This window comes from Equus asinus, chromosome 11, assembly GCF_041296235.1.
Source record: "Equus asinus isolate D_3611 breed Donkey chromosome 11, EquAss-T2T_v2, whole genome shotgun sequence".
Lineage (NCBI taxonomy): Eukaryota > Metazoa > Chordata > Mammalia > Perissodactyla > Equidae > Equus > Equus asinus.
In genome coordinates this window covers 16,800,579-16,827,637 of record NC_091800.1, presented here as the reverse complement: position 1 = coordinate 16,827,637, position 27,059 = coordinate 16,800,579, and the positions used below count along the sequence as shown (strand labels likewise).

The 27,059-nt window shown below is 38.0% G+C and overlaps 1 protein-coding gene across 9 annotated transcripts in view; it reads right to left on the bottom strand.

Annotated features, from left to right (window-relative positions):
• Positions 1-1,095: 1,095 nt before the first annotated feature.
• The window catches only part of NBEA (neurobeachin), a 680,233-nt gene continuing 654,269 nt past the window's right edge, over positions 1,096-27,059 (bottom strand). For 5 of the 9 annotated variants that reach the window (XM_070520525.1, XM_070520518.1, XM_070520521.1 and 2 more), the window contains 10 exons: positions 26,640-26,702; positions 26,230-26,319; positions 23,290-23,482; positions 21,613-21,684; positions 19,568-19,723; positions 18,879-19,049; positions 8,095-8,196; positions 5,970-6,166; positions 4,775-4,926; positions 1,096-2,937 (listed from right to left, as the gene is read on the bottom strand). In XM_070520525.1, the coding sequence (XP_070376626.1) occupies positions 2,847-2,937; positions 4,775-4,926; positions 5,970-6,166; positions 8,095-8,196; positions 18,879-19,049; positions 19,568-19,723; positions 21,613-21,684; positions 23,290-23,482; positions 26,230-26,319; positions 26,640-26,702 (1,287 nt within the window). In that variant the 3' untranslated portion in view covers positions 1,096-2,846. The remainder of the gene's footprint in view (positions 2,938-4,774; positions 4,927-5,969; positions 6,167-8,094; positions 8,197-18,878; positions 19,050-19,567; positions 19,724-21,612; positions 21,685-23,289; positions 23,483-26,229; positions 26,320-26,639; positions 26,703-27,059) is intronic. The other 4 variants (XM_070520519.1, XM_070520522.1, XM_070520517.1 and 1 more) reach the window with 3 other exon arrangements.

The window sequence follows — 27,059 nt, the reverse complement described above, 5'->3', positions numbered from 1 at the left end:
AGGTGGGAGGTGGGTGGACAGATGAGAATGTTTCCCTCCTGAAGGATTTCTGTGCTCTACCGAGTTTGGACTTTATCCCTCAAACTAATGTTGAAATTGTGCCCAAGGATCCGAGGGGACTGGCCCTAGATTCTGCTCTTAAAAACAGACTTCCCAGCTGATTTTTCACCCACCAGAGTTTATCAACATGGGGAAGCCATTGCAGAGTGCTCAGCAGTGGGATGACTGGGTCGGTGGTGTAGCCAGACCCTCTGGCAGCAGGGTGGAATATGTGGGAGGGGTCTCATGCGAGGCCCAGGTACAGGTCAGGAGGTTTTGGTGACAGTCCAGATGATAGAAGGAGTGGGGCTGGTTTAAAGCGACACTTTAGGTAGCAGCCAGGCTGCCTGCCTGACTGATGGGCTGCAAGAAGGGCTGGCTTGAGAGAGCCAGCCGGCTTACGATGACTGACAGGTGTCTGCTTTTGGGGATATGATGGACAGTGGTGGGAGCAAGCCTTTCTCAGGCCCCCTGTTGGTTCTGTGCTGTTTGCCCTGAGAAGGCAGATGGAAGTTTACTTGCAGTTCTGTCACTCTCTGGGCCTGTCTGGGCTGCTGCTCCCAATGCCCAAGCCGATTTGCGTGACCGAAGCCACCTCGGCCCCACTCCAGCCGCCCGTCCTGCTTTGGTCGGCAGCTGCTCCGCTCACCCAGGTCTCTCAGTCTCCACCTGTGTCATCCCTGGTCGACATGAATTTCCAGAAAGCGTGGTTCAAATGAAAATACCATTATTTGACAACATTCATAGAATGAGCAGTGAAACCCTCACCATCATCTGCACTTAGCTCCTTTTAAAAAAACAGAAACAACCTAAAAAGTGGATTATGTGGAAGAAACAACAAGGGCTGGTTCCCTCTGGTCACCTGCCTCAAATCCCTGCCAGATGGTCAGGCAGAGTAGCTCATGTTTCATCAAATTACAGAACCTCATTAGGACACTATTTCATGTTTGTAGATGCTGTCGGCCTTTATACAAGGCAATGTTGATTTCTGAAACTTGTATGACAACATACTGAATGCATATAAGTGAAATGTCCAATGAAATGTGAAACAATCAGTGAATTCTTTGCATATTTTATTTTTCTTTTTTTTGATTTCCAACTCACACACATCTGGCATATTTTACATCTTTGCAATAAAACGTGGTTACAATAGCTTAAGGAATTTATATATCCAAAATATTTCACCATGATCTCAAGATGAAATGAACTTGTCTTCCAGATGTTCAGTATCCTCCCAATTCTAAGCTACAAACTCAAGATATTGCTTACAGCCTGGTGATGAATAACTTAATCATTACGCTGATTCCCCAGAATTTCAGAATCTCATAAATACAAACAACAATGAAGAAGAAATTCAGTGCTAAAACTTACTAGTACAAGGTGGATAACAAATAAGTAATCACATCAATAAATAATGATATGTTTCTGATGCAAAGTGCCAATACAAAGAACCCATTATCTTGTTTTATCTTTTTAAATAAATGACTGCAAGTGAGTGTAAATTCTGAGAAAATTACATTCCTGTAACATGCCTCATAGCCCTACCGACACAATATGTACATCTATGACGATACAGTCACCAAATATACAAAGAAGAAACATGAAGAAAGTGTATATACCCCTGGGTGTATAACTTGATCAGTACAATGTATGGAAAATCATTTGATAGCCATTATTTTATATCATAAAAGATGAAGTGCCTTAGGCTAAGAATGTGGCTTTAGGTGAGAATTTCACAAGAACCTAAAAGAATAACTTCAGTTATTGTTATAATAAAGTCCGACTTGTTATTAAAGAAACTAAGCTATTCAAGAACCAAAGAGAAAAAACAAAAAAACCAAAAAAAGTTAGCATCAGATTCTCCTCCCCTAATGTACACACACTAAGCCAGCAGGATAACTCTGGAAGAGATGTCCAGGAGTTGGGAAGTCATTACTACGGAACTAACGATCGTGACTCCTATTTATACAATAAAACCCAGGACCTCATCCCTAAGCCCCCTTTCTGCTGTGTCTTCAAATTATGAAGGGTAGGGCTGAATTTTCTTTGTATAAAGTACCCAAAATGGCAAATAATGGCTTAGTATCCAAATGCTTTATGAGCAAATTTTATTTAGAAGGGATGAATTTAGATTAAAAAGTGCAAACCATATTTCAGTGAAAATGTCGAAAATTACTGACTGAGCCCAAATTCCACCCTTTCATACAAGCTGTGTCCTTGGACAGATCTTTCTGTTTCATAGTGTGAACACACCTGTTCCATCAAGACATCAGGATTAAAGAACATGCAAGTTGTAACTCCACAATAAAATTAAGAAATGTTTTGTTCTTTATACAAGGTTTTACTTTTACAAAAGTATCCCTTTAAATAAGATGCATCTGATGTACAAAGTATCAAACGTGTTTTTTTTTTTTCTCAGCTTGAAAAGAGGCTGGAAATGGGATGCAGGTTAGGTTCAAAGCTTAAACTTTGTAACAACTGGACACAAGGTTCCTCAGAATTGTCAAAAGTCTCTTGTGACGCGTCCTACTACCTTTTCTCAATAAACAACAATATATGAAATAATTACCAAAACATCTCCTAATTCATATAATTTACATGATATAAGCTTGCTTGGTAGCAGCTGGTGTTCGGTCGTGAAAAAACACATAAAGTAAAATGGCTGCTGACTACAATGTACAGCTATTGCTGGGTGTGATGGAATGTACAAACGGAGGTCAATGGAGACGAGTTTTTTCCACCAGAGATATTGCCTTTCCATGCAGCACTTGTGCTCTCAGCTTCAATTTGGCTTTTGGTTCTTCATTTCAGTATCTGTTCTGATGCTCATAATGCCACCGATTAAAATCTATATTAAAAGCTACAATGCTACCAGAAGCCATGCCAGTGATCAGAGTCCTGGAAGAGCAGAGACAGTAGTTAGGAGTGACACGTCACTGCTGTGGGTGCTGCTTTCCTAGTCAATATCATGTCTCAAAGTTCACCGAGTCTTAGTTTTGTGTTCATGGAGATACGATGAAAATGTATTCTTGGTTCTCAATCCTGCACACACGTGGACTGCCAGACCACGTATTACTAACTTTGGATCAGACAACTCTTCAGATAAACACTTTTTGAGTATGCATCCTCCACATATGTTTATCAATCAATTTATAACTTATGTGCATGTGCTACAGTTCCATATCAGGGACATTATAAAACAACAAAATAAATGAAATTAAGGAGGAGATTAAAATAGAAATAGAAGCTTCATTAGCATCTTCCATCTCTTCTCTTGGGAGATCTCTAATACTAATAGGACTTTGCATAGGCTCTCCCATCTTCCCTCTCTCCCCATGCCTAGTGAAAGGATGAAGATCTTACAAGGCCTTTCCTGCCTTCCCACTCCTCAAGGAGAGTTAATCACGTCCTTCTTCTATCATTCTGTTACTGCTTCCCTCATATACAATTACTATGACTACTTGAGCTCTTTGGGATCTGTAACCTTGTTATATATCCTTCGTACTTTGCATGGTGCTTAATCTATGATGGAGGCAGTAAATGTTTGCAACATGAGTGAATCAGACTATCAGGGTGAAGATTTAAACTACTTAAGACAATTTCAAATACTTTAGAAACATATCCATGTATATATAAATAATTACACAGTAAACCATTTCCATTTATTCATGAATATGGACTACAGCATTTTGGAACACTCTAATAATAATCTGCTATTTTCTTCAAAAATAGGTTAGGCTGTATATCAAATATTCTTTCCCCAAACTAATTTAAATTCCATTGTTTTTCTTGATGACATCAGTATCATTTTACTATATTGTGAAGATGCCTGTTAAATTTATTATATAAGCCTTAATATTTATAATATTGTAAAACCAATATTCTTATAAAGAATATACATATAAATGAAAAAAGTTAGTTCATAAACTTTTCTTATTTTTGTTAAATATATAGCAAAAATTGAGAAATAATGTACTATGTTAAGATTATAGTTTGAATTTATTTTTAAAATTTAGAAATTTTAGACTTAACATTCCAAATATTCTTTAAATTTATAATAAACCCAAAGGTGAGTGTTAGGAAATAATTAAATCCTGTTGCAAACTGAGGAACAATGGGAAATCATATTAATTAATTAACATTCATATCAATTCTTCCCAAGAAAAGATTACAGTATATTAGGGAAATAAATAAAATACAACAAAATAACATAAAGGAGAAACACTTGAATAAGAAAACAGGGCTGGGGATGGTTTCAAGTAATGAGTGTTTCATGTGTTGTAAAACAGAGGCCAGCGGCAGTCTCCACTACGCGCTTTGCTGGGAACTGGTTAGCTAGAAGTGCGCCTTAAGTGGAAATTCACCTCTGCAGAAACATACGTGTTTCCTTCACGTAACACAAGCCAGGCACACCTGTGTGAGACTAGGCGAGGGTCTGAGAACAGAGAATAATTCTGGGTGGGGAGAATTCTACACTTTGGGCAGTGTCTGGATGCGCCTGTTCTTCTTCAGATCCATTTCTTTCTTTTTGTTTTCTTACTCTCTTCCTCTGTTTCCTTCTTACCAGAATCCTTTCTTACAGTACCTACTCTTCTCAATTTACCCTTTTCTGCACTAGCCTTTCTTCCATCTGGATGCTGGAATCTTATTCACAGCACGTCGCACCCCTGGTAGAATGTAAAGGGATCTAGATGATAGTTCTCAAGTGATTACATTTCTCCCTGATGCGGCTCACCTCTGGTCATGGGATAAGTCCATTGCTCTAATGCCAGCATCACATCCCGGGTAAATGTACAGCTGCTTGAAGTCACAGGCCTGCCAGACCTCCACCACGCCATTGTCCCCTCCAGTCACCAGGTTCTGGCCATCGCTACTCAGGAGAATGGCCTTCAGAAAAGGCAGAAAAGCAACCATTTCTCTCAGAGTTTCCCACACATCAATGGTAACCACTGAAAAGCACTCAATACAGTTCCCTTGTAATTATTATCTACTTTTAGCCGTTTGACCAAGTGTTCTAAAGTTCAGTCCACAAATTTCCAATGTGGAATTCATCAAATTTCTTATATAAACAAAGGATCTTATTAAAAGCAATTTAAGTTACAAAATAACAGAAGTCCCAAAGAGAATATTATCAATCTAATCCAGGAAGAACTTCAGAATTAAGTAACATGATGTTCTGTTAAGTCCTGAATATTAACAATGCCACCACTTTTAGGATAAATGGCAGGCAGAAGCATACTTCAAAACAGTCTTTAATAATGATAAACCAGCAATTACACAATTCATTGGTGAGTGAAGGGCAATTGGTACATGTAATTCTGGTCTCAGGTTCTACAGATAAGATCTTCTGACAATAAACTCACTTTTTTTTTGGTGAGGAATATTTGCCCTGAGCTGATTTTCTGCTGGCAATCCGCCTCTTTTCTTTGCTTGAGGAAGATTAGCCCTGAGCTAAAATCTGTGCCAATCTTCCTGTATTTTGTATGTGGGATGCTGTCACAGCATGGCTGGTTGGAGCAGGTCTGTGCCCGGGATCTGAACCCATGAACCCAGGTTGCTGGAGTGGAGTGCATGGAACTTTAACCACTTGGCCACGGGGCCGATTTGACAATAAACTCACTTTTAATGTCAGGGGGTGCAGTGCTGGAACAATTGTTTGTAAAAGGAGCTTAAGAAAAATCTTAAGGGTCTGACCTCTAATCAAACAACAGCTATCATCTCCAAAGTCTAATTCACTGACTTAATTACTTGGCATTAAATGAACTTTGAATTGCTCAAAGCATCAATCTACATGAATTTATATGCTTTTAAAACCAGCACACATTTATCTGGATACCAGAGGAATTCTATTATGAATCACTTAATGTAAAATAGTCAGTCTTTAATCTCTTGGTTTCAGTTCCTAGTTAGCATTGAACATGCAGATTTACCCGTGTTGAATCATTGATCTCCATCTGAGCCAAAAGTTTCCCATTAATGCTGAAATTGCTGAACCGCCCTCGTTCATAGTAAATGATACAGTGGCCTTCGCTGGAGACGGAAATCAGGCGTGGGAACAAGCAGTTTTCTGGTCCTTCGAGGGCTCTCAGCAAATCTCCAGTGATCGTGTGGACAAGGCAAGGGCCCTCTGCAGAGTGGGGGAACCAATGGCCAGAGTCACTGGTGATGACAAGCCATACACCGGCTCTGACAAATCTGCAAACGTGCCTGGATATACACTCAGATTTGTTGAAAGAAGTAGAAAAGAAAAGAAGAGCGCTGGCAAGAGCTAAGCACTGATGTTACATTTCAACAGAACAAATACAGAGAACTGTTAAATAACTCAAATGCATCTGCCAAGCTTTTAGGTGAATATTTGGTCTTTTCCTTCATGAGATAATATTTCATAAAAAAAGGGTATAGTTCATAGAGTGTGTGAGAATAAAAGACTGTGTCTCAGAAGTTTTGTCTTAATGTGTTTTTAGAAATTTTTCTTCAAAGTTAAGAAGAATTATCAAAACAATTGCTAATTTTCTTCAGGTCATCAAAATTTTAACATTGTACCACATGAATACATTACTATCAAATAACAGCTGTTACCTTCCTATAGTCTACATGTAAAATGTAAAAGGCAAAATAGAGAAAATTAATCAAGTAATTCAGACTATAGAAACACTTCTCCTCTTTTAAATAAATGAATAGTGAGGCACTAATGAGGCAAATAGTGAGGCAAGAGTGTAAAAGACTTATTTTGCTTTAATTGTTTTTTTCCCCTGGTAGAAACTGTGTTGATAAGATAAAAAATTCACTGGTCAAGTTCATAAAAATGATTGGCTAATATAGTTTGATATTACGTGTCCCCTCCCCCCCTCCAAAAAAACCCCACAGAAACTATGGATGAGTTACATTTCTATTTTTCAACCACTTGATTTAAGTAGGTAGATATTTCACAAAACAAAAGACATTATAAAGCTATACTTAAATTTTTTCTTGATTACTAAAGTAATAGATGTGCATTACAGAAAACCAGAGAAAAGAAAGAAAATAGCAATCACCTCCAACATCATCCATTACCTATAGAAAAATTAACATTTTTTCCCTATGCCTACTATGTGTCTTTTATTTTCCTTTTCTTTTTTTTTTTCACTTTACAGGATAGAATAATATTGTACATATTATTACTATTTTTTTAATTAAAAAGAAATTTACTGAAAATATCCTATGTGTCCATCTCTGGGTTATTTACTCTCAGATACAAAAATGAAAAAGACACTGTCCCTGCCTCCAGACATTATATCCATTCTCCATAAAGCAACCAGAACAAGTTCCTAAAAACCAAATCTGATCATCTCACCACCTTGCTTAAAAAACTTCAATGATTTCCCACCATACTTATAATAAAATAAAAATCGTAAATCCTTGTGCTACTGGCCCCTCCTACCTCCTCAGCCTTCTCTCTCCTTAATCTGTTGGTCCTCATTACACTCAGCCCCTTTGGTTTTCTTTCAGTTTCTCCTAAGCATTAGGCTCCTTCAGGCCCCTGAGCCTTCCCATGGAGAATGGGTGTCTGGGCCAGAATGAGAACCCAAGCTTCTTGACTCTTCTTGAAATAACACTTCCTTCACAAAAAGTCAAAAGAACTAACTAATCATGTTTCCGTCCCCACCTACCTCTACAGAGACCCCAGCCTTGCGAAGAAAAGGACTTGTGGAGGGAAGAGGACCCAAGCCTATGTCTGATGACGAACCTGATCCCCCAGGACCACCCCTGCCCCCATTATGCCTCATGGATTTCTTCCCCTTGTCTTTTAAATGTTATTTTTAATGGCTGCATATAGATGTGCTGCAGTTTAATCTACCAGTGTTCTGGCTGGTGACCACAAAATACTACATAAAATTTTACATATATTTCATATTAGTACTAATAAATATTAATAATAAAACAAAACAGCTGCAAATAATTTAGGGATTACATTTGTCTATGGAGAGTCTCCTAAAGGAAACAAATAATAAATCATGGTTAACTTGAGAAAATGGTAGATTTTAAGACCCAAAAATAAAAGAAATGTCTTCTGACCTTTAGCACCACTGATAACAAGTCCAAGTTCTGCACAGACAGAAACACAGACAACTTCATGATCGTGGCCCGTGAGCACAGCTCTTGGTGCAGGATAGTCACCTGCAAGGAGACAGCAGCAGTGAGTCAGCACAGACCAACGGCAGAAATGAAGAGCTAGACCATTAAATCACACATGCAAAATGACAATCTCTAATCTTTGTTGTGGACATTTACCAGCTGTGTGACCATGAGCCAGTTACTTAACCTCTGCTGTTTCCTCATCCGTAAAATGGGGATAACCACATACCCATTACACAGGTTGTTTAGGTGACTGGCTAAGTTAACAAATGTAAAGTGCTCAGACCATTACAACAGCGGTGACTGCTATTCTTTTTCCTGATTATTGTTATGAAACAGACATCAAGCTCACCAAGGCATTTGCATGTGTTATCTCATTTAATTATGACAACATTCATATGAGGTAGGTATTATTATTATCCCTATTTTATAGGTTAGAAACCCAAGGCTTCGTAAGGTTTTTCAACTTGCACAAGTTCATACAGCTAGCAAGTTGGAACTGAACCCAGAACTACCCAATTTTGAAACCCATTAAAAATTGTTCCTTAAAATCTCCAACAAAACAGGTTGAGATGCTTTGATTTTGGTGTGGGGGGAAGAAAGGAGTGAAGGAAAGAAGAGATGATCATCTTAGTTTTCCACTTGACTTTATTGGTGTGAACCTAGCTAAAAAAGGTCAGCTGAATTACATGCCATGAGCATTCTCACTGTGAAGTGCTTTCCCCTTCACTTCATCCCCGGGATGCATTTGGAGTGACAGGCATTCTTCTCAGCAGGCTGGGAGTTGGGAGTATAAAGCGATAGAAGGCATAACCTGGAACTATTTAGAACACATCAAACCACCATGGCCTTCCACAGGCTTACACTGGAGGCACTCAACGATGACAAGTGTGATGAACAAACATATGTGCACGGAGTAAGCCAGAATCAAAAAATCCTCATATGAACAAGGAGAAAATCAGAATATTTGGTGAATAAACTTCATGAATGTAAGACAGTGTGAGAAGGATCAGCAAAGTGGAGAGGACATCATGCCCCACATTGTTGTACTGGGAAAGCTGTTTGGAAAAACCAGCTGGGATGGAACTGAGGGATCTCTATAGTCTTGGGCTGCACAAGAGTGGAGGAAAAGAAAACAACAGAAAGTCAGAGAGGAGTTTCGGAAGGTGAATGGGGTATGGTTCCAACCTGGTTAGGGTTTTGAGTGGTTCCTGTGGTAGATGGGAAAAGAAAGCCAGTGTTGGCCATACTGGGCAGTACAAGAAGACTGAAAGACTCAGTGACGTGACATTCCATTGAAGGCAGGGCCATCAGAAGGAAGGACATGAAACACGTATTAACAGTACAATTTGGACCACCCAGTCAGATTCAACAAATATTTATCAATGCCTTGTCATATTTGACTATTTCTATTTTCCATTAACAACATCGCACCCATTAATGTCTTCCGTTGCCTATTTCTCGCCTTCTCTTTTGAATTTTAAACAGCTCTAGCAGACTCATATTGTATGACACATGTTTATCCTGATGTATTGCTTAGTTGATTCTACAGTATCATCTTAGCAAAGAGAAAGTAATATATGTACATATGCCTTTGTGCATATATAAAAACATCACTATTTCAGTTGAAGTTGCCAGTATCACTGACCACTACTTTTTCTGCTTGAAAAGGCAGGCTGTAACTTGGTCTTGAAACTGTAACTCTCCCAGAATTCTCGGTATTTCTCAAACTAGCATCTATGTACCCTGAGATCCGTGGATATTTTCTTGGGTGTAAAAGGATTCGTGAAAAATTTTAAATTTCAGATTTGAACTTAGACGATAGTGTACAATTTTTTAAACCAGTGACAAAGATGAAATCTCTCTTTGCAGTCCAATCTAGCCTGTGGCAACTTAAAATTGAAATATGCTTTAAAATTAAGATGAGCTAATTAAGTCAGTATTTCTCAAACTAGGTTCAGGGGGTCTGAGAACACATTCCTTGGTCAGGGCCTTTTTTTTTTGGTGTTAATGACAATTTTATTCTCTTTAAAAGGGGTAAGTGTATTACTCAAGTTTGAGGATCATTATTTAGACTAATTTATTTCTTATCCAAGTTCACAAATTCAAGTTGGCAGCTTCCACACAACTACTTGATTTTCCTTTGCTTTTAGAATTAATTTTTAAAAAATTAATTACATATTAAATATGTATAACATATGTATAAGATTAAGAGAATAAAAATGAATGCCCTCTACTTACTCCCTAGCTTAAGAAATATAGACTATTACCTCACTTTAACGCCTCCTTTCTTATATCTCAGAGAATACTATGCCTTTTAAAAAAGTTCTGTATGTTTCTCTTCCGTTCACCCTACTTCACCTGGTTGTTGAGTTTGGGATCTTTCTTTCATAGTGCTTCAGTTCCTTGCGTGTTGGCCAGCTTTTCTCTGTGGGCTCATGTTCTGGATGGAGGTGACCCCCTTCTCCTATCTTGTTTCTCAGAGAACCACCCTGTGCTTTGGTCTTGACACTGCTCTTTTGCAGAGCTGTCTCCTGGATTCCAGCTCCTGGGGCTCTCACTGTGGGGGTGGGGGTGGGGGTGGGGAAGTGAATGCTCCAGGCCTGTCAATTGCACTTGCCTCCTGGATGGCCCCTCCCTAGGCACTGACGTGACCCTACAGCACTGAGCAGCTGGATTGGTGCTCCAATTCTCTGCCCCACAGTGGGAGAGGGGAAGGCCACAATAGTTCCAGGAAAATTCTGGGAGGGAAGGACATAACCAAAGCACCTTACCCAGCAAGGCACCCAACACTCCTTCCCTCTGGCCTGCCAATATCTCCTCCTTCAGACCCAGCCATCTTCTTTCTCCCCAGGAATGGTTCACAGTTTTTAAGTGAGTTTTCTCAGATCTATCAGCCTCCATTTTGCTTTTGAGGCATCTCTTACTTAGACGGAGTGTGGAAGGGGGCTGGCAGCCCACATTAGTCATCTTATTCTAAATTAACGTATATTGCTATAATGTGTTTGAATTTTGGCAGAGGATCCACTTACATTTGTCAGTAGTCTTGGATTTGTCTGAAACACATTTATACAATTTATAAAATTATGCTTCAAAGATGCCCTGAGTTCCCTGGTAAAATGAGGTCAAGTACTGATAAGATATCATGTGTAACATCATCCCTAATTTTTCTAAGTGATTACTTTCTCAGAGTGGTGAATTAAAAACCCTGAAATTATGTGTTAAATACAATTTACATACATATATATGTTATACACATGTATATAAATTGTGTATATACAATTTATATAAAGCCTTTCCCTTATAGGCTACAGAAAAAGTAAAAAGCAATCTAGTCATATCGCAGGGAATTCAAAAAAAGTATAAAAATATTAAAAATATTCCCTATGTGGGGCTGGCCCCGTGCCTGAGTGGTTAAGTTTGCGCGCTCTGCTACAGGCAGCCCAGTGTTTCGTTGGTTCGAATCCTGGGCGCGGACATGGCACTGCTCATCAAACCACGCTGAGGCAGCGTCCCACATGCCACAACTAGAAGGACCCACAACGAAGAATATACAACTATGTACTGGGGGGCTTTGGGGAGAAAAAAATAAAATCTTTAAAAAAAAAATATGTTCTTATTAAAAAAAAAAATTCCCTATGTATGTAATATATTTTCTATCAGGAAGTAAGTTTTTCTAAGGCATCCCTCTGATTTAGAAAGTTTAAGATGTTTTAGTTTTCATTACAGTTTCCCCAGATCATCTGAATAAACTGTGGAGCTTAACTACTAGGGGATATTGTTTAGGGCCACTGAAAACATTGTTTCCCTCTTTCAGCTACAGAAAAATAAGCACAATACTATTCAGAGGGTTCTGCATTGGAACCTTCAGCAGGGGGAAAGCACATTCCCTATATTTCATTTTGTTGCCAGGGACAGATGTCACACAGCCCAACAATCATTCAAAATCCTGGGAATATTCTGTCACTGTCACATCACAATTGATGGATGTAGCTGAGGGTTAAAGGGCCCAGTGCAGAGGGAGGTGCAGGTGAGACCTCCCCTCTAAGGACCACAGCACCATCGCCCTCAATGCCCAGTCTTCTCCTCAACAGAAGAGCTCTCTGTGTGATGGAATTACCATGAATGACGAAGATTTTCAGATTTCTTACAGGCAAGCATTTGGAAATTCCAAATACAAAAGGCTTATAATAAACAGATTCAAACTCATTTTCATCAAAAGTCATTTCAATATTTTCAAAATTGATGAAAAAAGTACAAAGATATTAGATGCTGCCATTCACACAGAACCAACAAGAAGAGCTTTTTCAGTGAGATAGTCTATGGCTTTTAGAGAAACGATAACAGTAAAGATTATTCGCGGTGCTTATTATTTTAAACCTCATTTGTGGGACTACTAAGGTGCAGGGGAAGCTTTGGTCCTTCTGAATTAGAACTAAACAAAAACAGCAGAGTTTCTAAGATCTACAATCCCCAGTGTGGTTCTGTTGGAGTCAGAAGACGGATCTCTCGATGATATATGATATTCAGATTTTATCCGTGACCTTTGTGAAGTCATTGCAGAGTCACTGCAGGAGGTATTTTCATTCATCCTTATGCCTACATAAAATATGATGGAGTTTTGACATGAAATTCTAAAATATGAGATTTAATTAAAGGGTGCAGAAGTTTCATCACTGCTGTGATTTCAAGATTTATCTTAAAAAATTACGTTAGATATTTGCTGGGATAGCTTAGAAGAACCGTGTCAGTGAGGAGTCCCTTATCAAGACAGTGTCCTCAGCCACTTACAGAGCTGGAGCAGAGGTCTGGCCAAGTACCAAATATGTCTGGGCCCACATTTTTCACAGGTCACAAGGTAACTCACATAAAAACATTCCATGGGGTGGAAAATGTCCCATGATGTGGTTTCATTTTAGTATACGCTCAGAGAGTACCCAATGAAAAACTGAAAAGACACATATATGTCTTCTATTTTATATATGTATATATATACACACATATATAAACCTATTTATTCATTCACTCTAAGTTTTTCTTTTTCTTCAGAGATGACACTGACCACACTGTCCCCTGAGCACTGCTGTCACAGGGAAAATCTCTTCCCTTGAAGTCCTCAAACTGGATCTAGTTCACAGTACCTTACTCTCCTACTGTCATCTTCCCAAAACAATCAATAGTATAATCCGTCTACCTTTCCCAAGGAAGCAGCGTTTGGCATAACGCCCAGAGATCCCCTGGTCTGTGATCTGAAACTCTCCAATCATGAGAACGTGTTAGTCCTTCCTCTGGTTTTTAAATATTGTTTCTGACCCAGGCTGAGACCCTTGCAGCCTCAGCTGCATAAAGGGAAAAGAAAGGCAGAGACTGAGTGGCAAGCAGCCCCCTTCTTAGTCACGAACCCTATGATGTCTCCTGATGTTAGGCTGAGGGGATGGGATGGCTGAGAGGTCTATCCCTGAAGGGGCGCTGTGCTGGGGATGTTACATTACAGACATTATCATCTGGCCCTCAGAAAGTTCTGTGGGCTAAGAATTGTTACACATGTAACCATGCTTCCTCTGATACTTAATGAGAAGGTGTTTAATATTCAGTACCCTAGTTAAGATTCCTTGCTCTGAGAAGTGAGACAAATTCATCTAATATATTTATATATACACACACAGACACACACACACACACAAATATATATATAGTCTCTGGGTTATTCTTTGCCAATGCTTTCATCTCTTATAATACCATTGGTTAGTGGTGGTTGTGGAGCTGGGCACCAGGACAGTCATTTTAAAAGAAGGCTGAGTACAAACAAAGAGAGGGATGTAATTTGGCAGATGTTTGGTGACAGGTTGTGGCTGGCAGGAGGGTCAGTGTCCAGAGCTGAAGCTTACACAATGGGAGCCCAGGGTAGGGATGTGTGCACAGCTGGAGTCTCCTTTCCAATGGGCTTCTCATTTCATAGTCTGCATAATGCTTATACATGAGCTAAAAGACTGTTTTTAAAAAGTAAAATAGAAGAATCACGATAACAAGGTCTTATACATATTACTCAATGAATATTTGTAGATTTTATTTGGAAAGAACAGTAAACTCTCTTTCAAATTTGCCTATTGCTATGATTTTTAAAATTCCATATGCATGCATCAACAAGCTCTCTATAAAGCACCTCATATCTGGTATAAACGTGAAAACTACACCTTTAAAAGCAGACTGGATTTTGAGCTGGGTCCCAATGTATTTTAAGTGTCTGTTGAAGAGACAACAATGTTGACTTGCCCCTCTTGTGACTATCTTGTTGGAAGCTACAGCACGTAATGAGAAATGTCAAGTCCCAAGATCAATGAAACTCTGGGCTCCAGGGATTCAGCAGGAATAGCATTGATCCTTTCAAAGAACACCAGTCAGAGATGGGTTGTAATATATTGCAAAGAGGGGCTCAGGAGGATAGGCGGCCAAGTCCAAGATACCTACCTGACAAAGAATTCAATCAGCTCGGAGCACAAATTGCCTGCTCTGCTCTCCTTTCTTTCATGCAGTAGGCTGCTTCCAATTAAAGTGCGCAAATTAATTTTTATCACTTCCAAATTAGTTTCAGAATTTGCGTAAAAGTCTGTTTCAGATGAAAGCATCTGTCCCTCACATCTCTGCACTTCTGTTATCTAGTCAGGGACCTATTTAAATCTCCAAGAACATTTTCTATGTTCAAAGTCATAAGTTTGAGAGAGTAACAATGAATATTAGTATTCTAAAATACATTAAGAAAATAACTGTAATTCACCTGTAACCTATGCTAGGTAGCCTTGCTTGTTTCTTTTATGGTCTGAGACTCTCTTGTCTACAAATTTTCATTGTCTTTGTGGCAAATTTATTAAAGCTATAAAAATAATTAGAAAAAGACTATTATTTCTGAAATGTCTAAATTATTCACAGCAATATATTTGACACAATGGAACCATAAACACTTTCTATACCTACCTAACAAAATCCACAAATATTACCTATTTTTCTCTGTGGCAGTAATAGAGCTATCCATTAGAGAAGAATAGTGACAATGCAGAAGAAGCATAAATACTATTAAAGCCACCTGAATTTATCTTGAGAAAGTTTCAGACATGTGCACGTAGTGTGAGTAAATGAATCCTATCATTTTATGATGTTGTACTGAATAAATGTGATTCAGCCTCTGACACAGAAAGCAGTTCAATGTCCATACTCAAACCTATCCCTGAATTCTAACAGCTACTGGGATGATATGTTTCAGGCTGGGACTTCCCCCTTCAAGTCTAGGTCAATATATACAACCCTCAAAACCTAAGGGCATTGTGTCATACACTTTAATATGAATTTAGACATAACTAGCTTTTTGGTCTTGAGTAGCAATGCATTTGGGATAGAAAACACACATAGCCTGATTCTCTGACCTGTGAATTGGTAGCTAGAATAGATTAAACTGGAATAGAAAAAAAAAATCTTTTTCTTTCATACTGTGAGTTTTCTGATGGCAACGACTATGTCTATGTCAACACCCATGGCTGATCCCTGCTGTGACAGCCAGTTGAGTGTGTGCTGTGGTTGCCTTTACAAGAAGTGAACTGACCAATATATATGGTCTCTCTAGTCATGCATATACGTGCTACTAGGTTTGCCATTTTAACAGATTAGGTGAGTCCTAAATCAGTTGAGTCAATCAAATACTATGACTAATTTTTTTTTTTTTACTATTGTGATTATCCATAAGCAAAAAGCTGAAACGAGTTTTTACATAATCACTTTGTACCCCAGATATAAAGCTAAGTGAGCATTTTGTAGATGCTAAACTACTCATGATACCAAATATTATTGGATAGCAATTCATGATTCATGTAATAAATACTTAATAGACTCAATGCATCGAAGCAGGAAAAGCAGTTCTCTGATGAGTACAGTGTGGACTCTTGTAAACTCCACATGTCAGAGACTATGACTGCAACATTCCCAGCTGCTAAGGCAGTACCAGCACACAGCAGCTGTTCAGTACATGCTTGTTCCTTGATCAACACTTTAGGTGCTCATTCTGTTTGTTCTGGAAGAGCATTTTTTTTCTTTATATTAAGGCTAATGGATGAAATGAAGCCATTCTATGTACGTCCACATTAAATGTCCAATAAAGTCTTGACAGTGTGGGCTTTATGGGAAGTAGTTTAGTTTCATAATGGTGACAACAGTTTTTGACCAAAAAATAAATTCTTATAAATGAAGGCAGGATTGAAAAATATGTACTGATAACATTTTGCAGGAATTTCTCAAGGATAATCTGTCTTTATTTAAAGCTTAAATGAAATGCTGCATTTTAACAAACACAACATTCACAATTTTGTTCTTAAGGATTAATATAAACATCTCTATTTACATAGCTCCTGTTGTAGGAACTTCAAACACTCTCAATATTACTACATTAATTTTCTTGCTAACTGATGGACTAAAGCTACAATTGTTAACCATCTTTTGGTTTAAAAGATCACTAGAAAATAAAGTAGCTAAGAGATTACTATAATTTAACATTTTTCTTTAAAATTCCTTACTTCATAGCAGTACATTATATAAAAATATCTCTGCTACCAGACAGCAGTTTTTAGGAAATGAATTTTCTTTTCGGAAATATCATTTTCATCATTTCTGAGCTTCACATTGAAGATGTTAATTGGATTTGAAGTACAATTCTGTTTCTTTTAAAAATTTTTCTAATAACGTCTAAATTTTTGTCAATATATATGGAAGATACCACACAGACCTGCTGGTTAATTCAACTTTTCTAATGAGTGCTACACTACTATGGAAATAAAGAAAATTTGGAAACACGTAAAAATACATTTAGATGAAATATATGTGATGATGTATCATGATTGAGAATAATAAAGTCCTCATTGGTAGATCAAATGTCTTATAAACACACACACACACACACACACACACACAGAATTCTGCTAAAATTGAAGTTTCTTTTTTTAAGGATATGGTTTAAAAAGAGTAATAAGGTTAACTTATTGGTATTTAAAGTATGATGTTGTTAATGTAGAATAGGGAGCTAATTATTTCAACTGGTTAAAAATCAAGCAACGCTGAATTATTTTCCCTCAAATCAATACCACATCTGAGTTCACAACTTAGAGCAGAGGCTGAAATGTATAATACACACATTTTCTCTTATTCAGTATCTACGCTAAGAGACATTACTTCACAATACACTTTCAGTTTTTTCATCCACTATTCTTCAACTCTAGCTATGGGCAACAAGAATAAAATCCCATATAACATTTGGTCATCTAGTTCAATCTCCCACTATCTTCTTAAATATACGTATATGTATATATTTATTTCTAAATTCTCTTCTGTACTATGATGAGGCCTTTGCTCCTCCCCATTGAAACTCATTCTTTTTTTGCAGTATTCCTGTCAAAACACCTAAGAGTTGGGGGGGGGCGGTGAGTGGGACTTGAAGGGTAGATGTACAATTTGGTTTCCATCCCCAGCCATCTCACAGGCTGGAGGGGACCAGGGAACGTGGCCTCCAGCTATGCAGTTGTAACATGGTATCCTGTATATTCCTCATCTACTCTTACAATATTTCAGTGGCAGATACACAGCAATGCTGGGGAATTCTCTGTTTTGTCATAAATATTCCCAAAACTCATGTTTCAGTATATTTTGGAGTACCGTTTAAGCTGTGACCAACGTGTGAATTACAATTAGAATAACCTTGGTTTAGGTACTTGCCATTATCAACACTTTACAGTAACCATTTTCTATTTTACAGGAAATACTTGCATTTGAACTATTGAAAACTTGGTAACTAAAAACAGTAATTATTTCTAGGAATCTCTTATCTAGTTCTTCTGTCATTTAACAATATTTACTGAAAACCTATTATGAGTGTCACTATGCCAGGAACCAGAGACTGAAGGTGGAAAGGAAGAGACTCACAATCCACTTCAGTGTTTCCTCAGAACAACAGTTCTAAGAACAATCACTGCTCTTCCACGAACAAAAGGTTCCATGGAAAAATACGTTTGAGAAACTGTGGGTGAAAGAAACGTCAAGAGATTTATTTGTGTAAGAGCTTACATGCAGAGTAAAAGTATATGCAGCATTTTCTAAAATTATTTTACTCTGGAGTTCCCTCATTTCTTCCCCACAGGACATCGTAGGGAACACTGTTGAATAAAAAACACTTGGGAATCATCCCAAGCAAAGAAACCGTCTTATTCAGGTTTTGTCTCTCCAGTGGCTAATCTGAAGGGGGCACCCAATCATTGTTAAGTGAATAAACAGAGACATTTACTAGACTACATGGTAGAAAGTAGTACGTGCCCTCACTGAGGCACAAATAAAACCCCATGGAAATTCAGAGAAGGGAGAGAATGTATTCAGTGGAGAGAAATCATATGAGATTTAATGGACCAGGTGACATTGGAAGGAACTTCTGAAGGATGGGCCATCTGGACACTGGGGAAGGGCCGCTGAGCAGACAGTCAGTGTGAGGCCCTGGGCGTCTCCCCAGGCTAGAAGCTATATAGGTGCTCTTTTTCACACTTTGAACATAGCTGCATTCCAACAAAGATTTTTGCCACTTAAGCTTTCATATTTTAAAATACTTATAACACCAGGAAAAACTGTTAGGAAAATTAAAAAGGCAGAATATATTTAAATGAATTCATAGTCTGATAGGACAATCCTAGACAAATACTTACTGCTATTCGGGTTGTCTCCTATGATATGGTGTCGCCCACTCCAGTACCAGAGAAGCAGGGTAGCATCTCGAGACCCAGACACGATGTAGCAGTCCCCACCGATGTATGACTCAGACCTGGCCAAGCACGTGACCACATCCCAGTGGCCAAATACAATCTGAGTTAATTTTCCTGAAATACAGAAACAGCAGGTTTAATTCATTTGCTATTTCTCTTCAAACAGTAATAAGCTTAACTTTATTTTACTACATTTGTGAAAAGTGAATCTACAGACCTACAAATTTATAAAGTAATTCAAATCTAGTTACAGATTTATTTTCCTGAATTGCTTCTGAAAAATGATACAAGAATGTCACTTGGGATTGTTAAGGACAGGACTTATAAAATAACACAATCATGATTCTTTTCTTCAGGGTTTGGGCCAGACTAAGAGGAGTTTTAACGTCTGTTACTGGATTTGATTTGGGGGAAGGAGATGATAGTCCCATTTGTCCTATGAACTCAGGGCTCATGTTAAAGCTCAGAATGGATGGAATTATAATTAGTTATTTACTTACAATGTGAACATTTAATTTGAATCTTGGATTTCAAGATGAAAACGCCTATATTATTAAGTATGATTTCACATTAAGCTTTAGGTGTCAGAATAGGGATTTTGAAGAGCATAAGGCATTTCATAATTAAGTTACCTGTTTCTGTAGAATAAACTCTGAAGCTCTTATCCCAGAATCCACAGATGAGAATATAGCGATTATCTGCTGTGACCACAAAACAATGCGCGTTGATCTGTATGCTCTGGTCCACGAGGTCTGTAATCTGCCGTTTGTTCACACCAGAGTTATTGGCTAAAAACAAACAGAAAAAAGAACTTAAAGAAAGATTCCACAAGAGTTTCACCAAGCACTGTAGAAGGAACACTTTTATGCTTCCTTTATCTAGAAATGGGTTTTTGAGGCTATAAGATTATTATGATTTTAACACTTCCCCATGAGGAATATAAATTTTTTTAGCAGCAGTGATTATTTATGAGCTATGTTACATTAAAATTTTTCATAAATTTAAGTTCTTCCTCCACCAAAAAATAAACACAATACGAGAAATTCAACATAATGAATTTAAAACAATGAAAATATTTAAATGCATTTGATTTTATAGATGTTCACTACGGACAAGTTCATTAGTGTCCAACAAGTTCAATAATAATGAGGAATAAATATTGTATGAAGTATTTTATATAAGGAAAAAATGTCAATATTTGCCCCAATCTGTCATTTTCTGATGGCATTTACAATTCATGTGAAGAGAACAGGGCAGAGATTTGAGCAAGGGATGTTGTTATGTGGGCAGCCCCACAGGCGGCTTTAGGTCAGCAGCTTTAAAGACCTGGACTGTCAACAAACAGAAGGCCCTCCAGAATGGGTTGGCAGGGGAGGAGAAGAATTAAAAAGAGGGCAGAGGAATCGGGAAGGAAAGAGACAGGCAAAGAATCAGTGGAGAGCTCTGGGATTGCATCTGAATAAAGTCAGGACTCAGAGACACTGATTTCCCTAGTGCCTGTCTGCAGGCCAGCCTGTCCCTTACTCGATGCCGTCCTTTCAGACTGAATCCCTGGGCTGAATTCTTAAACAGAAAATGCAGATGTACAGGACCACCATCACTCTCTAACCAATTAAATCTAAGTGCTATTCTTTGTGGACGCCTACTATCACTATTAATAATAATTACTAGAGAACATAAACAATAAAAAAATCACACAATAAACGGTAGCAAAGGAAAAGAAATCAAAGGTCCTGAGTCACTTAAAAACTACGCAATTTGTCCTTGATTAATTAGAATACTGCTATTAACTTTTCCATGGTTATTCTCTGGCTGTATGTGACACTGTCGATGTCAGAGGAATAGCCAGACTAGACTCGAAAAATATTCCTGGTCCTAAACCTTATCTCCTCCCAAAGACAGGAAAATGCTATTTTATGTACAGGGATAAGTAACTAACTGAAATGGCTCCCTCTCATCTTATTTCTGGGTCCAAAGATGAAGAGCGAATTAACCTTAAAAAAAAGCCATAACTTGTATATGGCTTAATAATTTTTCATACCATTTTCAATTTTTTTTCTAATTTAGTTCTCTATATGATCCCATGAGATAGGCAGAACAAACATTATTATAAACCATCTCACAGTTATGAAACTGAGGCCTAGAAAGATAATGGGCTTGTTCTGGATCATACGGTTAATAAATGTATATGTGATTATTTAAAAATATTTTTAATATCTACTGCAAAGAGTTACAGTTGATGAGTTTGCAATTCATAAGAAATCTTTACTTTAAAAAATGTTTTAGCCCCACCGAATGGAGATTTCTAGAAAAGATGTTCTTCAGTATTAGTTTTCTTTAATAATCTCTTTGAGTCATATATTTTAAATAATATAAAATTGTTAAAGAATAGCTTAGGCTGAAATAAAGGGCAGTTTGGAATTATTTGCCATGTTTAGAATCAAGTAAAGGCCTTCTGAAATATCAAGAAAATGCCACAAATAATTGCTTTAATACCAAAAAATTCTTAGATGGCATATTATGATTTGCACAGCTCCTTGATGGTAATCTGATGTTATCTGCACATTAATTTTGTGGAAGAAAAAATATTATTCAACTAACATTTATGATAAATAATCAAATAGGAATCTGTGCATAGTCAGCCACTTACGAAAATGTCTTTCTGTTGTGAACATACCAATTAGTGGGTCCATTTCAATTGGAAGATGATGGGCTTGATCCAAGGAGTACCCTGGAGCTCCTCTGAGGCCTAAAGATTAAATAAGAGAAAACACCATAAAATTCTCAGAAAGGAGGAATTTCCTAATAAGCAGTGTTCTATGATGATTATACAAAATATATATTTGCTTAAAAATTATTTGGTAAATTATTCTAAGAATGATTAAATCACACTACACGTCCCTGTAGATAGTCTTAAAAAAAATCACAACAGGGACTGCCAGTATCCGCTTAAGATGCAGAGAGATGGAAAGAATGTTGTTAACCTCACATAAGAAACAGCTGGATAAAATAGAAGATCATAACATTTCTTGAAGTATCTGAGAGCTAAGGTTGCCGGGCAACCAATGATCCTGAAATCTAAGAAAAGGCCATGCCTGCGAGCAGGGAGGGAGGTGAGTACAGGCTGCCCTGGGCCAGGGCAGAGGGGAAGATGGGGCTCCCATCCTAGGAGGCCTTCTTTCAATACATGACAAGTCAAGTCAAATTGAACCACACCTAAAATCTTAACCTCAGTAAAAGCTACTTTCAGAGGCTTAATATTTAGGGCTTGATTGAGTTCATTAGTCATAACTTTTTACAAGTGATTATGTAACATACTTAACAATTCTAAAGAAAAATTTAATTCTTTACAGTTTTCTCTCAAGGTAAACATTTCTAGAGGCTAAGACTCCTGTGATTAATAAAGTCATTTATATTTTTAAGATATGTGCTGCATAATTCTGATTGAATGGAAGTAGTTCTACCTCATGTTGATAATTTCACCAATAACCGTAAAATAGGTGCATTTGGAGACTCTTAGGAGATTAAGCTATGATATAAATCACTGTTTTTCAGAGCAATGCAGAAGTCAGTAGAATAGAAAGATTCAGGTTAATTCACCATGGCTCATCCATTCAGTTCTGGAGACAGTAGGAGTCCTGCGGGCTTCCAAGGAGATTTCAAGCAGCAAACTGGGCCAACTAAATCATTTGGTCACATCCACTTCTGTCTTGGTTAAATAAGTATCAATATGTATAATTTTTACAACAGAATTTTATCACTTCAAGATGTACTGGTGGGAACTTTCAGGAATGAGTCTGGAGAAAAGGCATGTGAAGTCACTGAACAATTCAGATGTTGTCTTTTCTCAAAGACTCTAAGCTCCACAAGAAGAGAGACGGTGTTTGTCCTGTTCACTGCTCTACTCCCAGTGCTCAGGACTACCTGACACATAGTGGCCGTTCAAATATTTGCTAAATAAATTAACGAAGTAGAAGAAAGAAGATTTGAAACCATCATCCAGAAAATCCAGATTCAAACTCACTTTTGTTTAACATGGGATAAAACTATGTTATTGTTTTTCTGGGGGGCAGTGGTAGAGTGGGAGGACCTGAATTATTTGTAGAACTGCTTCAATTTATCAAATATTCATTGAGTATTTAACCATTAGCCAAGCGTTCTGCAAGGCACTAAAATACAGCAGCAGTGAATAAGACAGAAAAGAATCATTTAGTTAAGTTTGGCAATTTTTCACTTTGCTGCTTTTTGTAGATAATTTGGCATCCTACCTAGCCCCCTTAACTTCCTAGCTTACCTTTGCTTAATGGCAGCTTTTAAGAACCCTTTAGTAAGTGACTTGCTTAGGCACACATACCTACTGTGTTGTGCCATCGATTCACTGCAAACAGCCTGCTGCAGGTCACGGTCACCACAGCGGGGATGGTCAGGTGGGGCAGCGTGTTGGCTGCCACATGGGTTACTGGAGAATTTGATGGAAACTTCAGCACCATGATCACATCCTGTTGCATCTGATCTTTAAACATGAGTGGACTCTGTGGAAGGAAACACTGTTGAATAGAAAAGGAAGAGAGCAGAAGAAAACAGAAGGAATAACACAGTTAGTGAGAGCTCTGGGGAGAGTGAGGTTAAAACAGAGGAGGCTAGCACGAGCGTATACAGAGCACACAGCAGTCTGAACTTTCACACTGTGAGGACGGCACAGAGCAAAGAGCAGGGCCTCTGTGTGGTCACTGATAGAGGACACCGAATTACTAAAGACCAGCCTCAAGTTAATTATCACCAGACTGCAATGTGAGAAGTTAGCTTACAGACATGCCCACATGATGTAGTCTAGTTATTCAGTGCAGTTAAAACATCATTTGGTGGAAAAATTAGTCAAGTCAGTTGCTGACATTGTTTCCAGGAAATATAAAGTGAATTGACTGATACTTTAATTTTTTACCTGGTTGATCTGGGGTCATGGCTACAGTCTAAATAATTAAAATATGCTAGGCCCCCTTGTCCGAGCTTTCACACATTTCTGCTGTAGCACTACTGACTGTTGATGGCTTGTGCCTCCTCCCCTCTTCCAGACTGTGAGCTTTCTGAGGCTAACCCTTCTCTTCTTTTTTAAATCTTTGTTTCGCAAACATCCAGCATATGACTTGATAGAAAGTAGATACTACAAGTGCCAGTATTAAGTAACATAAAACACTATAAATACTACTAAATAAAAGACACAAAATTGGGATGCTGGAAATAACCATTTGATAGCTTCATACATGTTTTGTAATGGTTTGCTGCATTTATGAATCTCTGTTACACGAACTTAGAAAGCTTTGATTTTCTTTATAAACAGTTCCATGCCAATTTAGTCTCTAAGAATTTCCCTTAGGAAAGTAATGAATTCCGACTGGGCATTTCTCCAGGATAAATATTTTTATTATTATTATTAAACAGAGGAAATTAACACGGGAATAAAACTCTTCTGCCGAAGCATTTCATAAAATAAAGTGTTAGAGAGATTCTCTTGGACAGTCTATTAAAAATGTTTCATCTCAAGGCTTGGGGCTCTGAGCCACATCTCCACGTCTACGCTGTGACTTGGTGTCTATATGGGAACAGCGTGCTTGGTGCAAACCTTTTCACTTTGTCACACACAAGGACCCATTTCAGTCAGAGGAGTTCATTAGTGATTAATCAATGGGGCTGAAGTTGTTTGGTGGAGCTCTCTTAGAGAGAAAAAAATGTTTTCAAATATACACAGTTATTTACATGTTTCATTAGGAGTTTGACTACTGATTCCTTGAAGGCACAGAGGATGTATTTGTCGCTGTGTTGCCAGCACTTAGCATCATGCCTGGCACACAAAAGGGGCTCAATACAAATCTGTTAAGTAACTGACAGAATAAATGAAAGATGCGAACAATATTTCTATCACAAAATTATGGCGTATAAACTGTGTTTGTTTACACATATATTATGGACCGTATGCTGGGGCTCTTCACTCCACTAGTAGGTATTTGGTGCCTTGAACACTGTCCAGAAAAATTAATGAACTGTGATTCATTTTGCAAACACATTTTCATCTTCAAGTATTTTTTACTTGAGTAAAAAATTAGTAAAAAATCACAGTTTAAAAAATGAATTCTAAAGTAGTCTCTCAGAAAAATTTTTACCTTCCTCAAATTAGATAAAGAGGGAAATGTTTATTATTTGCTAATAAACTGGAATAGGACTGCTTTGTTATGAAAACGGATTTTTAAAATTCAGATGAAAATAAAAAGAATATTACTTTTTCTCTTGCAAAATGGGAATAAAAGTTTTAATGTAAGTAGTTGATGATGATGACACCAGCTAATATTTACTGAGAACTTACTGTATGCCAGGTGCGGGTCTAAGAGTATTGAGTCATTACATTTTTAGGGTCCACATTATTTTTACCCGCATGTTACAGATGCTGAAACGTAAACACAGAAGTTAGACACCTTGCCAAGTCGTTCACTAGTTAGCGGCAGAGATGGTGCTGGACCCAAGTCTGGCTCTAGAGTCCTTGTTCTTAACCCCCTCCTCGACTGCCTCTCTGCAGTGACCATAAATTTATATTTCTTTATAAAGAAATTCCTTTAGGGGCCAGCCCGGTGGTGCAGCAGTTAAGTTCACATGTTCTACTTCTCGGCGGCCCCGGGTTCGCCAGTTCGGATCATGGGTGGGGACATGGCACCGCTTGGCAAGCCACGCTGTGGTAGGTGTCCCACATATAAAGTAGAGGAAGATGGGCATGGATGTTAGCTCAGGGCCAGTCTTCCTCAGCAAAAAGAGGACTGTTAGCAGCAGTTAGCTCCGGGCTAATCTTCCTCAAAAAAAAAAAAAAGAAAGAAAGAAATTCCTTTATATTTCTTTCCTTTTCTTAAAATGAACTACTCCTCCTATACTCCACCTTGCCCCCAAAACATTACATTGGGCAATATACTGTGTTTATGTATTTTTCACTCTAATTAATTAATCTAATTTTGGTGCCTGGGTGTGTCTGTAAGCCTGATGTGTACGAATGAGTTTATATAGAGACATATACAGTCAGAGAGGGTGGCTATTTTTGTGAATCCAAAATTGGGCTAGCTTAAGCAGGACTCAAAGGTAAGAACCGCACTCCCTTCTCTGTTTCTCCCTTGGGGATCAGTATATACTTAGGCTGAAGAGTTAACCAGTAAATCAAGGAGAAATCAAGTAAAAATGCTGCTAAAATCACTATTTTATTTGATCTATACATAAGTACAAAGAAGAAAAAACATTTCAACAAGCTGATACGTCTTACCAGGTGCATGGCAGAGCTCCGAGGCGGATGTGGCTCAATGAGCAACTGAGAGGGCGTCTGTCCAAAGTTCTGGATCTGCGCCTCCATGGCCTGCAGGGGAGGGAGAGTGATTGTCATAATCAATACGCATCAACGAGAGAGGTCAACACGCTCTGACAATGCAAGTGTATCCCAAGTCAGCCATGAAAAAAGTCCAGAAAAGTCGCCGGTGCTCTTCTCTCAGGGTGCAGAATCATCCAAGTGTTAGTATTTTGTAGACAAGCTTTGCTTCTCCTTCCAAACATGCTTCCGTTAACCAAGTCACTATTCTTATTTAGAAGCTGGGGTTAAATGCGCAAATGTTAACCTGTGAGTACATGCACGCAGCTAAAGACCAAAGAACACTTTTATACTAAATACAACACGTATACCTTAATAAAGTCCTTTGTGAGAAGGAACGTATGGGGATCTCTAATGAAATAAGCTTCTGGAATCTTAATGGGAAAAAAGATTGAAACATAAAGTCCACCAATGACAAAATAAAATTCAGAAAATCATATATTTCAATCAATTCAGAGGGCAAACAGTGGAAAGAACACTAAGACTTTTGTCTAATAATTAAATATGGTTAAACTTTCACTACAAAAATATATTTTAGTATGTATATGCATAGATGCATAAAACAGTACTATTTTAAGTTGCATCATGAAATATTATTTATAAGGTATGAATTATTTCTCTCAAAAATTTTCTGAAAGTGTAGGGAGAACTAAGCTATAGAGGAAATAATTCTTTGGGCATGCTGAGCTAGGCCATATTTCATTAAAGCCTATGCAGATGGAAATATTAAT